The sequence below is a fragment of the Lontra canadensis genome, unplaced genomic scaffold (assembly GCF_010015895.1).
Source record: "Lontra canadensis isolate GAN:19392208 unplaced genomic scaffold, GSC_riverotter_1.0 scaffold71, whole genome shotgun sequence".
Classification (NCBI taxonomy): Eukaryota; Metazoa; Chordata; class Mammalia; order Carnivora; family Mustelidae; genus Lontra; species Lontra canadensis.
In genome coordinates, this window is record NW_022631065.1 from 2547625 (window position 1) to 2562133 (window position 14509).

Genomic DNA, 14509 nt, shown 5'->3' on the forward strand with positions numbered 1-14509 from the left:
GTAAGCAGTGTCGGCCCACGCAGAACCTGGCATGCTGGCACCATACCACAGAGCTGGGCAGTGGAAGCAACTGTTCTAATCATTCACTGGCACATAGAAAAACAAAACCAAACCACTTTTCTTTAAGAATGTCCTTGATGAAGCAGTAAAAAGTGTTAATTTTATTAAATCCTAACCCATGAGTCCGTATTTTGTGATGAAGTGGGAGGTAAAGCACCTTCCCAATTGAGCTGTGAACTAGCTGTTTTTTCCGTGGAACACCATTTCCTCTCAGGAAAATTGGCAAGCAAACAAGTTGTTCAGACTGGGGTATTTGGCGGACTGTTTCTCAAAAACGAACAGAGTGAACCTGCCATAGCAAGGAAAACTATTTACAGTATTTATTGACTGATAAAATTTGAGCTATCAAGTGAATATTCATAAATCAGAAAATTGTTTCTGCCACTGAACTTGATCACTTCCTCCTACTAAAGACTTTGAAGCTGATAATGAGGACTATGGTTTGTTGATATTGAATAATGAAATGTATCAGCATTTAGAAGATGTGCATAACTCAGTAAACCTGTATTATTCGTTGACTAATGAATATTAGAAAATCATTATAGGTAAAAGATACATTTAATGGATTTTAAAATAGCAAAGGACAGAAAGTACATTGCTATGGTTTCAGATTCCAACATTGCAACTAACCCTAAGAAATTACGACTTGAAGAGGTTTGTGTAGTATCAAAGAAGAATATCCACAGGCTATTAAAATTCTTCCCCTTTTCAAACCATGTATGTGTTTGAGTCCAGATTTTCTCTTAGTTCAGCCAAAATAACATATTGTTATATAGATTGAATGCAAAAAGCAGATATCAGAGTCCATTTGCTTTTTGTTAAATTTGACATTCAAGAATTAGAAAAATGTAAAATAATGCCACACTTCCTACTAGAATGTTTTTAAAAATAGTTTTATTTTTATTTTTTATTTTTTTATTAAAAATTTTTTTTAAATTTTATTTATTTAACAGAGAGACAGATCACAAGTAGGCAGAGAAGCAGGCAGAGAGAGAGAGAGGAGAAAGCAGGCTCCCCGCGGAGCAGAGAGCCCGACATGGGGCTCAATCCCAGGACCCCGAGACCATGACCCGAGCCGAAGTCAGAGGCTTTAACGCACTGAGGCACCCAGGTGCCCCACTTAGTTTTCATTTCTAATACAGGAAATACCAGATATGATCTACATAAAAAATAGTTCTTTGGGATTCTCAATTGTTTTTGTGAGGGTAAGGGGTTCTAAGACCAAATGATTTGAGAATTGCTGGCTGGGGGGAGGGTGATGGTACCTAATGAAGGCACTCAGGTTCTGCTTGTGTTCAGTTCTGCTTTGTACAGGCCTCTCTGGATACCTTGCTGCCTCTGGACTCGTATGATGAACATGGTATTTTCCCTCACTGTGAAATTTAGCCACAGATTAAAAAAATTTTTTGGTATCTCTTAACTAATCAATAATACATTATTTTTAAAAAAGATTTTATTTATTTATTTGACAGAGAGAGGGAGAAAGAGAGGGAGATCACAAGTAGGCAGAGAGGCAGGCAGAGAGAGGGGGTTGGAAGCAGGCTCCCCGCTGAGGAGAGCCCGATGCAGGGCTCGATCCCAGGACCCTGAGATCATGACCCAAGCTGAAGGCAGAGGCCTAACCCACTGAGCCACCCAGGCACCCCAATATATTATTTCTTTAACTGTATTTTAAGTCTAGAGCACAGGAATCCTTATATTTCCCATGTGGCTTTTTATTTTTAGCCTCAGAATCTAGCATAGTGCTCTTTATCTACATAGAGTTTGCATATTAGAATGGATTTTTATTAAATAAAACTAGTCCTGATCTTCCTTAGACTTCATAGAACTTCAGAGGAGAAGGGAACCCTTGGCCATCATTCTGGTTTAGCTATTTCATTTCATAGATGAGGAATCAGAGGTTTACAGAGCTGATGTGCCTTGTCCAAGGTCAACCAGCTTTAGTCAACAGCAAATTGAATCTGGTGACTTCCAGTCCTGCATCTTTTCCAGTATACCTTACCACCTCATCTTTTTCCTTCTAGCAAATTTATTATGGGTAAACTAATAATGAATTAAGACATAAATTCAGGTTGAAATAAAACAACCTAATCTAGTGTCTTAAGTTATTATTATCACAAATTACATGTTTTGAAGTGTGCTTTTTTTTTTTTTTTTTTCAAATAGAAGAATCACATATATGTTGGTAAAATAGCTTGTAGCCAGTGAAGTTGACGTTTAATATCTAGACAAAAACTTTGCTCAGGATTGTTTTCCCAAGTTCATATGAAAAGTTAAGTCATCTCAAAGGTGAATGCAGTGGTTTCAATTACAGCTTCCTGTGTGTATGGATTTTCTCAGTGAGGATGAGTGGTGGGCCCTGAATTTGAAGTCCAGTTTTGGGCAACTTCTTCATCAGAATGTTCAAAATATCACTTTCCAGGGTCCCAAGGCCAAGCCTGTGGTGTCCTTCATTGCTGGTTTAACTGCTCCTCCTGGCAGGAGAATGGGTCATGCAGGGGCGATTATTGCTGGAGGAAAAGGTGGAGCCAAAGAGAAGATCTCTGCGCTCCAGAGCGCGGGCGTTGTGGTCAGCATGTCTCCTGCGCAGCTGGGAACCACCATCTACAAGGTGAGCTCTAACCGTGGCCTGAGCGCTCTGAAGTAACAGGCATTGTAGCACGGGCCACACTGGATGCCCAGAAACCGTGGTCCTTTCTTCTGGGCCTTACTGTTTCTTTCTTTCTGTTGTGCAGCTTAACAGTCTCTAGCAGCTCCATTCATGTCCCAAGGGCCCTAATTGGGCATGACGAGGAATAACGTTCTGATTTTAAAGAACTTAACTTCTTTCGATTTTGGAATTTTCCTCTTTTGTGAGGGGCAAAATATGATCTACAGGACCGTATTTCAGAGGCCATAAGTGCCATGAATTCCATCTGGGGGGAGTGCGGGGCATTGCCTTGCATTTCATTTTTTTCATTGAGGGCCTTTGGGATAGTAGCTACCCTGATCTCATAGGTTTCTGTTTCTAGGGAGAGGGGCTGAGTGACAAGAAATGAAACCTGGATGATGAGGGCGTTGATGGGGGTGTTGATGGGGAGCAGGGAAGGGATATCAAAAGAGGAAGGTGGGGGTTTCCAGCCTGTAGCTTCTGGCCCTGGCTGGTTGGGATGCCATTGTTTGCAGGATGGAGGAGCAACTTCTTAACCATAAGCTTTGCTTTTCCTTTTTTAATAGAACATAATAGTTTAAAATGTTCTGAATGACTAGGTATCCTCTGTAATCTCTTTGCAATGAGTTTTAGCCTGTCTCTAAGTGATCATTTAAGGCTCTCTTTTTATTTTTATGACGGTTATAGCTTTGACAAAAAAGCAAAGCAAAAACCAGACATTATAAGCATGTTGAGAACAGGCACAAATTGTATCCCCAGGAGGGAACCATGTTTTGGCTCCATCTTTTTTGCCCTTGCCTCGCTTCTTTGCCTGATCCTGTCTTTTGAAATAAGACACTATGTGCCATAGTTCTGGGTGGTTAGTGAGTGTGTGGGGCGGGGTGGGGGCAGGAAAAGGGTGAAGCAAATTCTTTCCTTCACTTTGGACATATGCATTACCATTTTGCTCCAGTAGGTGGCAGCAGGCAACTACATATCGGTCGTATTCTAATTTCAATCTAGAGCCATGTGATTTTCAGTGTTGTTTCCTTTTCAGATGTTTCGGAGGTGCTTGACATTCTGTTCAAATCTTAACTGAATCGGCGTTTAGTCTCTTTCTTGGAGAAACTAAGCAAAGCTGTTTCCATTGCCTTATTAAAAAGTCCAGTGTGGTTCATGTGTGGCCTTTTAGGGTTTGCATAAGTAGTCAAGTTTGTCAGTTCTTAATAATAATACTGCCGCAGAAAAACAAGTACAGTTCACAGCCTCTCGACCTTTGTGTTTGGGAGACATAAAGTAGAGGCTGTACATCTAGGTTCGTGAAATTCCAGCTGACATAGCCCAATGTGAAAGCAGTTCTGTTGTGTTCAAGCACCCTCAGCCTGGTACATTTCACTTCTGTAATCTTTGGTTGTTCAAAGGATCCTAAAGATAAGAGGTTTCAGAATCACTTTGACCGGGAATGTAATTTGAATCTTAAATCTTTTTATCCTCTCTCTCTTCTGTGCCTTTCTCTTTCTGAAGGAGTTTGAAAAGAGGAAGATGCTATGAAAAAGGAAACAAGAAGTTCCCTAACCCTGTGGAATGAATCATTATGGAAATGGGAAGCAGCAGCGGTTTGCTTCTGTTGTCCCCGATTGTCAGCCCATGTGCCTGTCGCTGGTCTGTCAGTAGCAGGAAGCCAAAATAAGGTTTAGAACATCCTAAATTGAGATGTTTCCACCTCATTGTGTAACAGACAGCCAATAAACCTACCATTTGATTTGAATATGCCTTTGCAGCTTTTCAGTGTTCCGACGAGGCGGGGAAGAGGGAGGGTGGGAGAAATGGAGGTGTGTGGGGGGAGCTGTGTGGGGTTTAATGGGCTCTGTAGAGAACAGCTTAACAAACTTTAGAGAGAACGAAGCTGTAAAAATGTCAGTGTGGCAGTGGTCTCCTTATCTCAGATGTAGAGTGACTTTAGTTCTCTTTGGAATCCTCGTTTTCTCATGGGTCTGGCTAATGGCACTGTATTGCGGGGCAGTTTTTTTGTTTTTTTTTTAAGATTTTATTTACTTATTTGACAGGGAGATCACAAGTAGGCAGAGAGGCAGGCAGAGAGAGAGAGGAGGAAGCAGGCTCCCCGACAAGCAGAGAGCCTGATGCGGGACTCGATCCCAGGACTCTGAGATCATGACCTGAGCCGAAGGCAGAGGCTTAACCCACTGAGCCACCCAGGTGCCTCCGAAGGGCAGTTTTTGAGGATTAGAGCACGTAATGAGCAGCTTCATTGTCCACGCCGCCGGCAGCAGCAGCCCCAGCTGGACTCCAGGCAGAAGCTCACCTGTGTTTCAGCTGAGACATGGAAGGTTTGGAGTAGTGCTGTGTTTTTCTGTGGTTTTTCTGCAGAGGGCTGTCCCCTTCCACCTCCAGAGCCTGCTATTCTTTGCTTGAGATTTAAGACATCTGCTGCAAAAAACCCGGGGAAAATGGTTAGGCATCCTACTTCGGTTTAGAAGGGAGCTTGTTAACAAGAAGCAATTCCAGTGGGTATTCTCAAATTGTGTAACTACCCTGAAGGAAATAAACATAGGATTAGGGAGAAGGCCCTGAAGAAAGACTGTCTGGGGGAGGCCTTCCCGGGGAGAGGCTATGAGTTGGGACCTGGAGGCTGGGAAGGTACCAGTCATGCAGCAGGCCGAGTGCCCAGGCCGGGGCAGCAAGAGGGGAAGAGCTCACTTTGAGGAGGTAAAGGATTGCTGCGTCTCCCGGGGCAGTGAGCCCTGGGAGGGGCTGGAGGAGAATTTGGGGGGCAGGGGAGACAGGTGCTTTTGGAACTCCCATGACCACGCACAGGCTGCTGAGGGCACAAAGGGATTCTGCCTGGACCAAGGGACACATGGTGATGCGCTTTGTGTCTGATGGTCCTCAGTTCCTGCTCATAGCTGTTCCCTCATCTTGAAAGTGGGGATGATAAGCCCCATCCCACAGGGTACCTCATGGGATATGTGAGGCTGCTCTACATGCGGTGGGCTCGCCTGGGGCTTGGCATTGCTCCTAAACTGAACTTGCCTCCTGCTGTCCGGAGTGAGGGCAGCCCAGGCTGACACCCATGGCCCGGGAGGAAGGCACTTCCTGTCTTCTTGGTTGGCACCCCCACCCCAAGGTCCCTACGAGGTAAACATTGCCTTCTTTTGTCTAACTGAAGCTTTGTGATAGGAACACAATTCAGGTGAGGGGCAGGTGACCCTACCGGAAGAGATGCTTTTGAGTCTCCACTCCTGATTCCAGGCAGCTCTGGACCTGGCTCAGCCGTGTCCTGTCCCCTGAACGTCTACCCCAAGACAACACCTCTTGCCTCACAGCTCTGTTCCTCTTGCCTACACCAGCAAGCTCAGTGCCCTCTTAACCCTTTCTTCTCTCTCCCAGCCCCATCCTCCCCATCCCACACCTCTCTCCATCCCTCCCAGGGCCTTGTGAAACCACTTCCTCCTGACCATCTTTCCCCTCCGGCCACTGCCACCACCTCTGGTCCCAGCAGCTCAAATAGCAGCAGGAGAGTTACTTGGTTCTGTTTTCTCTGACTTCATTATTACCAAGCCAGGAATGAAAGTCCCACTCATGACCCGAGTGCATTTTTTTTTTTTTTTTTTTTTAAAGAGCGGGGAGAGGGAGAGGGAGAATCTTAAGCAGGCTCCATGCCCAACACGGAGCCCACGCGGGGCTCAATCTCAAGACCCTGAGATTGTGACCTGAGCCAAAATCAGCAGTCAGATGCCTAACTGAGCCATCCAGGCACTCTGCCAGTCCATTTTTAAAAACGATTGTTACAGAAACTTTGAAGCATTTATAAAACAATTATGATAAAATAAGGAGCCCCTTCTACCCATCACCCAGCTTTGGAAATTATCAGCATTCTGCTCTTACCCTGCTATTGTTCTATGAGCTGTACCTCCAGTCACGCCTTCCTGCAATGCCCCCAGTGCTATTGTTACAGATGTTTTGTGGAGGCGAGATGTACTTATGCTGAAACAGATAAATCTTAACCAAAGACATCTGACAAATGGATGGAACTGTATAACCACATCCTTCTCATGACACAGAACGTTTCTAACCTCCCAGAAGGTTCCATTCTAGCCTACCCAATAGGTGTATTGTATTTTTATATTATTTGTGTCTGTCCTAGACATTTATATGAAGGGAATCTTTAGTGTACCATCTTTTATGTTGGCCTCTTTCATTCAGCATAATTTCTGTGATGTTCACTGGGCCAGTGCATGGGTCCACAGTTCATTCCCACTTACTGCTGCCCTCTACTCCCTTGCCTGGATATGCCACAATATGTTCTTTTCCCTCTATTTTCTGGAATGGACCAGGGTGAAGAAATGTGCCATCGACGAAGCTAGAGAATTAAAATGAGAAGAGATCTTGAAGGCCAAGTTAATAATTTTTTTTTAAAGATTTTATGTATTTACTTGAGAGAGAGAGAGTGTACAAGCAGGGGGAATGGGAGAAGGAGAAACAGGCTTCCCCTGATGTGGGGCTTGGTCCCAGGACCCTGGGATCATGACCTGAGCTGAAGGTAGATGCTTAACTGACTGAGCCACCCAGGCACCCCCAAGTTATGACTTTTGCACTGTATTCCAAGAACAGTGAAAGCTCTTGAAGAGTCTGAAGTAGCAGCATCTGCATTTTTGAGAAAGCTTTCTGGATCCCATGTGGATGCAGGAGAGCAATCGGCAGTTTATTGCATTAATGCCGCTGAGGGCTGGGGGTTTCTTGGGATAGAAGGGTGGCAGGAGAGAGAGAGATGAGGATGGCTGTGCTTGGGTCTGAGAGATCTGTAAGGAGTGAACTGGACAATACCCGTGAGTCATTGGACTTACCGGGGGGGAAGGATGAGAGATGAGACATCCAGTTGGTTTCCAGCTTGAGCAGCGAGACATCTGAGGCTTGATAGAAAAGGAGGAAACTTGAGATGAAGTGTTGAATTTGACATTTCCTCCAGGTGACAAGGTCAGGTAAGCCACGGTCCATGCGAGTTCTGGGCACCCTGGCTTGTCTTTGTGCAGGAATCACATAAGCTACAGGAATGATGACGAGCATCTGGGGAAACAGAAGAGAAGGTCCGGACCATCCCATCTCTGAGCATTTCCACGCCATCTGGAGGTCAGACACAGACGGAGCTCGAACGTACCAACGGCACAAACGGTACAGTGTGCCTTCTAGAGGACACAGCCATAACTAAAGTTCCTTTCTGATGCTAAAGCCTGCTGTGCAGAGTTCAGACTCCCAAGACTTGTCGGGGAGTGGGAACTCCGTAATCATCCCATGAGTGCAGTCCTTTATGTCACATGTCTTTATGAGAATTTTCAAGGGAAAATTGAGCTGACGATGTGAAGGTTCCAAATGTCCTTTGGAACCCGTGGATGGCAAATGCCAACTCTGACATATAAGGGGACACCCAGGAGGGCTTTATCATCCTGGACTGCACTTTTGAGAGGAACAGAAAACATTTTCTGTGGAGCTATGAGGGTTTACCAGGCTTCGCCTCTGTTTTCAAAGCGGCATTCGTCGTAGATTTTACATTTTTTTAAAAATATTTTTATTATTTGACAGAGATCACAAGTAGACAGAGAGGCAGGCAGAGAGAGCTAAGCAGAGAGCCCGATGCAGGGCTCAATCCCAGGACTCTGGGATCTTGACCTGAGCCGAAGGCAGAGGCTTTAACCCACTGAGCCACCCAGGTGCCCCTAGATGTTACATATTTGAATTGCAAGGCCTGGGCTGGGGAGTAGGGCAATAGGGAGGCAGGGCCATGTGGAGAATTTGGAAAGTGATGAGAAATTAGCACTGATATAACAGAAAGCAGTTGGGACTTTTTTTCCAAGGAAAAGCTGAGCGGTAAATGGATGATAAGGTTAATTGGAAATGATGACCATTTCTGACCCTAGATCCCTTGTTGAATTCAATGAATGCTGTGGCCTCTGCCCAGAAATACATACCCTCACATACTGTGGTCACCATATTAGAGCCTTGGGCTTAAACTCTTCCCTAAGGCGTGTGTGTGTGTGTGTGTGTGTGTGTGTGTGTGTGTTTATTTTTTTATTTTTTGCATTTGTATTTTATGTTAAGCTTTTGGAGAAGGAACTTTACATGAAAATTACAGAGTGAGTTCATTGTGCCCTTCCTCCTTGAAACCAGTCTATCCTAAGCAAGCAACTCTTATACTCCTGCCTCCTAGTAAAGTTGAGCATGATGGCCATCGGCAAGCCCCATGGCGGCCCCTTTGCTTGTTTCTGACCAGGCCGGTTCATTTGGTCCTGTCTTCTCCGGGTCCTGACCTTTTGGCCCTGCATCTTCTACCTTGATTCCTGGTTTGCTCCTGGACTGGGCATTAGAACTTCTTCTCTCATGTATTTGAATGTTGGCTCCCTTCAGTGGACTTTGGCTTGGGTATCCCTGTGCCTTTTAGCACTCTGCCCCCTGGGTGGTCCCTGGGAGGCGGCTGACAGATGGCACATTCAAAAGTAAAGTGCCCTGGGATCAGAAAGAGTGAGAAGCCATTACCACCTTTATGCCTGATTAGCAGTGAGAGGAAGCTGTTTTCCCAAGGTGAGACCAGTAGCTCTGTGACAGTGCCTGGGCAGGTGTTAAGGCCTTGAGGAGGGGACCTCAAACCGCAACCCAAGTTCAAGACTGGACATGGTAGAAATGAGGGGAATGAATGCCCTGATCTCACACCCCTCCTGTCCTCTTGTCTCCTGCCAGTATGAGGACTAGCTCGACCCAACTGAAAGGCAGGGGTGGGCAAGCCCTGATGATGCCATGCATAGGGCAGCCTCCTGGGGCCACAGAGCAGAGCTGAGCAGGGCAGAGAAGGGTGGAGAAGGGATATGGAGAGGTCCATGGAGAATCATGATTTTACCTACCCTGGCTTCACACTTGGATAATATCCCAGCCAGGGCAGCTGAAAGTCCATTTTGGGGGAAAATTGTCATCAGGTATGGTGGCAGATCAGCATGGGCTCATTTGGGACAACAACTGACACCCCTTGGGAAATATTTAGTCGAATTTTGCATTTTACCCTAAGTAGTATTCCCCGGGGGGGGGGGGGGAAATAGTTGTTTGTGTGCTCTCTAGGGTGTGGAAAGATAAAGGGGCATTTTTGGTGGGTAGACCATGGTATGAGGTTTGGTGAGTATCCCATGAGACACATGAAGTAAGCTTTAGGATGTTCAAGGAAGAGAGGCTGTAGGGGCAGATGAGCACCCTGGGGCCTGGGAGGTGAAGGGCCTGGGACCTGGGAGGGGAGAGGACAGGAGGCTGGGCCAATACAGTGTTTGCAGAGAGCCTAGGACTCCTGCTTTGTGGTTTTCCAGCATCGGGAGGCAACGGTGCAGTTGTGAACTAACTCCTTGGTCCCAGGCTGCTCTCTGGTTCTCTGGAAATCACCTGGCATGGCACAGTTTGCCCAGAGTATAGCAGGCAGGACAGGACTTGTACCTGAGGCTCTAAGGCAGGTGACCCTGGCCCAGGAAGAATTCCCTTCATGGGGGTTCCAGACAGTTTGTCATTGTCCCTTGTCTCCCAGATGACACAGAGCTGCTGTAACAGAAAAGATCTGAAGAAAGATTGACCTAAACTCATTTTGCAGGTGGGAGAGCTGATGCATGATTTTAGGCGTAAAATCACAACCAAGTTGGTGGCAAAAGCAAAATTTGGAATTTGGAATGGGTTGTCCTCCGGAATCCCAGGCCTGTGCCTCACTCAAGGGGTGTGAGGAGAGCATCAGAGCTGGTCATCACAAAGTGGTTGGAGGTGATCGGAGGTGCTTAGAATAGACAGCATTTTCAAGGAATCTTCACACACAGAAATAGGTATTCAAACTGTATGAATACAATGGCCGTGGTGGCCCTCCTTCCTTGAGTTTTATATATTCTACAAGTGGGATAGGCTCAGCCTGGCAGGGGGCATGGTCCGAGAGTGGTCTATGGCCCTCGGATGGAGTAAAGCTGGAAAATTGGGCAGGAGTGAAAACCTTGTTTTTGGCTTCAGTGTCACAGAGCTAGACTTGTCTTGCTAATGAGCTGACCACAGCCAGTGGGGATGGATGATTCCAGGTGGACTTGGCAGCTTTCAGATAAGCCTCCAGAAAGGGCACCGTGATTCCTCATCAATTTCACTTTATCAAGAATTCCATCAAAGCTCTGTGGGCCTTGGTGTCTGGTGTTAGCTCTGTCAGATCTAGAATCGAGATTCGAAATTGCTCAATAGCAAAAGCTTGGTAAGGTACGCTGTGGTCCATGGGAAAACTGAGCTGATGATATGAAGGTCCGTGCTGATGGCTCTTATTCCAGTAAAGGAGTTCTATCTTTTAATACCGTTTTTGCTCATTAGTATTCTGATACAGGAAGGAGAGCATTCTCGGCTGTTGAATTAACAACATCTCGATATGCAAGAGCTTTCATTTTGACACCAGGGGAGTACCGAGATCCTCAGTGTGATCTGGTTGGTCTTTGGTGATTGCTAGCAGTGATCCAGAGAAGAGTGTGAGAGATGCTGGTGATGGGTTTCTGGTGATGGGGTGGGCATGAGGAGGTAAGAACCTGAAGGGAGTAAGAATCATCTATAAACACCACCCATGACTGGACAGAGCAAAGCCAGTTTATTATAGTGTTGGTCAAGTTAGAACTTTCCTGCTGTCCTACTCTGCCCCTGGAAGTGTGAGAAACAGCAGCTGCCAAGTGTGGAAGATGGTGAGGGGGGAGGAAAGAAGCCAACTGTGCCCTGTTCCTGCCACCTGACTTCCTGACTGAGGCAGGCCTTGGGCCCCGCTGGAGGCCGGGCTGAGGCGGGGAGTGGGAGTGGGGATAGTGGTGGTCAAAGTGGTGAGAAGCTTGACCTCTGAATGGACATTATTGATTATTACTTGGAATTGGAAATACTAAATTCTGAAGCGGCTGGCGATTTAAATTAGTATTAGGATTTTGAATCTTCTGTGTGGGAATCAGTAAGTCATTATGGGTAAGAGAAATAAGTAGTCCTGTTAGTTTCCCAGGACTGCCACAAAAAATGACCATAAACTGGGCAGGAATACAAGAGGAATTTATTCTCTCACAGTTCTGGAGGCTGGAGTCCAAAATCAAGATGTCAGCAGGTCCGCAACCCCTCCAGAGGCTCTGGGGGACAGTCATCAGCTTGAGGAGGCTGTTGGGGTTTGTTGGATTTCCTTGGCAGTTAGGACTCCCCCTGGATAATCCAGGATAATCTCTTCATCTCTTTATTCAGCCTTCACTTAATCACCTAAGGAAAGACCCCTTTTCCAAACCAGGTAGTATTCGCAGATTCCTAGAATTAGGACGCAGACATCTTTTCGGGGGAGCAGGGCACCATTCGATCCATGACACCTCCCAAAGTTGTTTGTGTTCATGTTCCATGATTCATGCTCATTCAGCGCAGCAGGACTGGGACACACAGAGAAGCCAGTGCCTGGTGTGCAGGTCTGAATTTGCACTTTATTCCAAGCTCTAGGAAGGATCTCCAGGGATGGGATTAGGCACATTCTTTTAGCAGGAGGGAGACAAAATTCAGGGTTTATTGGGTGCCATGTGGGAGGATGCCGGAAGTGGTAGTTGTCTCTTCTTTTTAGAAAACTCTCGATGGAATGCAGACAAGGTCATCAGCTGAAAGTAAAGGGGAGGCAGAGAACTGTTGGAGCCTTGAAGAACAGGGAGAACACGTGAACTGTCCTCAGGAGACTAATAAAGCAACCAGTTTGGGTCTTCATCACACTTGAGCTAAGTGCTCATGATTGTTCCCTGCCGCAGATCTCTCTACTGTCTTTATCTTCATGCCTCCCCTTCTTTGTTTTGTTCAACAACCTTCAATGAATCCTTTGTTAAGACAATGGAGTTGAAATCCATAGGCTGGTAAGACCCACGACAACGTGGACTCTGACCATTCCCCTGTTCCTAGATCTGTTTGAGTGATTCCTCCTCAGCTAAGCCAGGAGGAGGCAGTTTTTTTTTTTTTTTTTTTTCTCTGTAATGAACCACATAGTAAATATTTTAGGCTTTGCCAGCAACAGTCTCTGTTGTGACTCCCCAACTCCGCTGTTGCCGTGAGGAAGTCAGAAACAATACTGCATGAACGAGCATGGCTGTCTTCCAATCACTGTATCTGTCGGCTCTGAAATTTGAATTTCATAGAATTTTCATGTGTCACAAAAGATTTCTTTGATGGTTTTTCAACCATCCAAAAATGTAAAACCCTTTCTTTGCTTGCAGCCCTTACAAAAACACGGCAGTCCCGGATTTGGCCAGTGACCCACAGATCACTGACCACCGACATAAACCGTGTATGTTCTTTCATTCACTCGGACCACCTTTCCTGCCCCAAATCCATCTTCTTACAAGTCTACATCTGTCCTTTATTTTAACCTCAGTGCTTTCCACTCCTTTTCCTTCAGAGTTCTTCAATCTCCCATTTGCCCCAAAGCTCTTAGGGATTCTGCATGGTATTTGACTTTCTGTAGCCCAAATTGTCTGTGCTTCTCATGATGTTCAGCTGGGTCTGTTATTTGTCTTTTCTCTATCTGTCTTATGCCTCCCAAGCAGACTGTATATTTCTGGAGGGAGGGCAGAACCGGCATTTTATGTCTCCATGTGTCTCATGGAGTCATGCCCTACACCTACTTGGTGTTCAATAAATATTCAAGAAAAAAAAAGGTACTTTTTAGCCCCTACTCTGTCGGGCTCAACGGGATTGTTTTATGCACTAAGTTCGGAAATAAAAAACCAAACCCCAGCAAAATTGCTTCCTTTTGCATTCTTCATTTTGATGATGTCTCCAAGGTGTGGTTTCCTAGATTCTTTATGCCCCTAATGTAGTCCAAATTACCTTATATTTCTGTTGTCTCTAATAGATAGGAGGTGACACGTAAGGGTACAGAGCCCCTGGTCGCCTAGAGTCATATACCAAAACCTGTCAGTAATGTAAGGAACAGACCACACCAGATATTTTATTAAAGGCTTTTACCTTGTACCAGATAATTGTGCACCATAAAGTTAATTCACACTGGAAAGAAGCAAAAGGAATTTGGGGTGTGTTGAATGTGTGGTTCAACCCATTTGGACAATGATTCGGATGACTCTGCCTGAAACTATAGAGTATCGTTCAGATAGGGGCATTATTTGGAGGTCATTGAACAGACGTCATTTGAGAGACTGGTACTCTGGGAAGGGAGGCTAGGGAGAAAACAGCAGATTCTGCATGTTCCAATTTCTTCACCTCAGGTATGCCCCACCACCACTGCAGGAACATTCCACAGTCCATCTGTTGAAATTTCAACCTGAACTTGAGATAGCCACCATACTATTTTTGCAAAGTAGAAAATAATAATTGTTGAAGACGTGTCTCCCTCTAAAAACATTGTTCTGTTTTGTTTTGTTTTGAAAATAAGGGCTGACCTAGCATTTCCTCTCTTACTCTGGAAGTTTATTATTCCCTGAGTTACCTCAGGGAAGCCCACAGGCATTCAGCCTTCACCACCACAGCGACATCCCGCTCTCAGACTTCTCTGGTGGAAAAGACAAACACCACAAACTCACGTGCAGGAATTCTGTTCCCTCTTTCCTCATTGCTTGGTACACCCATCATATACAGGGGAGCAGTTATATACGGAACCTGCTAAGATGCATGAGCAGCCGAATGCTGGTGATCACTCCCACCCATTGCTCTCATAAGGCAGTCTCTTGAGAAGACTTTGGGAGATTGTCCAACTTTTATAGGACTTTATACTTTCTGGGAGGTCATTAACCATGACCAAGGAGGTCATTA

At 45.6% G+C, this 14509-nt stretch overlaps 1 protein-coding gene across 1 annotated transcript in view; it reads left to right on the forward strand.

The window, feature by feature from the left end:
* SUCLG1 (succinate-CoA ligase GDP/ADP-forming subunit alpha) overlaps positions 1-4249 on the forward strand; it is a 32441-nt gene extending 28192 nt beyond the window's left edge. Inside the window, exons 8-9 of the mRNA XM_032880680.1 lie at positions 2483-2671; positions 4214-4249. Of these exons, the coding sequence (XP_032736571.1) occupies positions 2483-2671; positions 4214-4240 (216 nt within the window). The 3' untranslated portion in view covers positions 4241-4249. The remainder of the gene's footprint in view (positions 1-2482; positions 2672-4213) is intronic.
* Positions 4250-14509: the final 10260 nt, after the last annotated feature.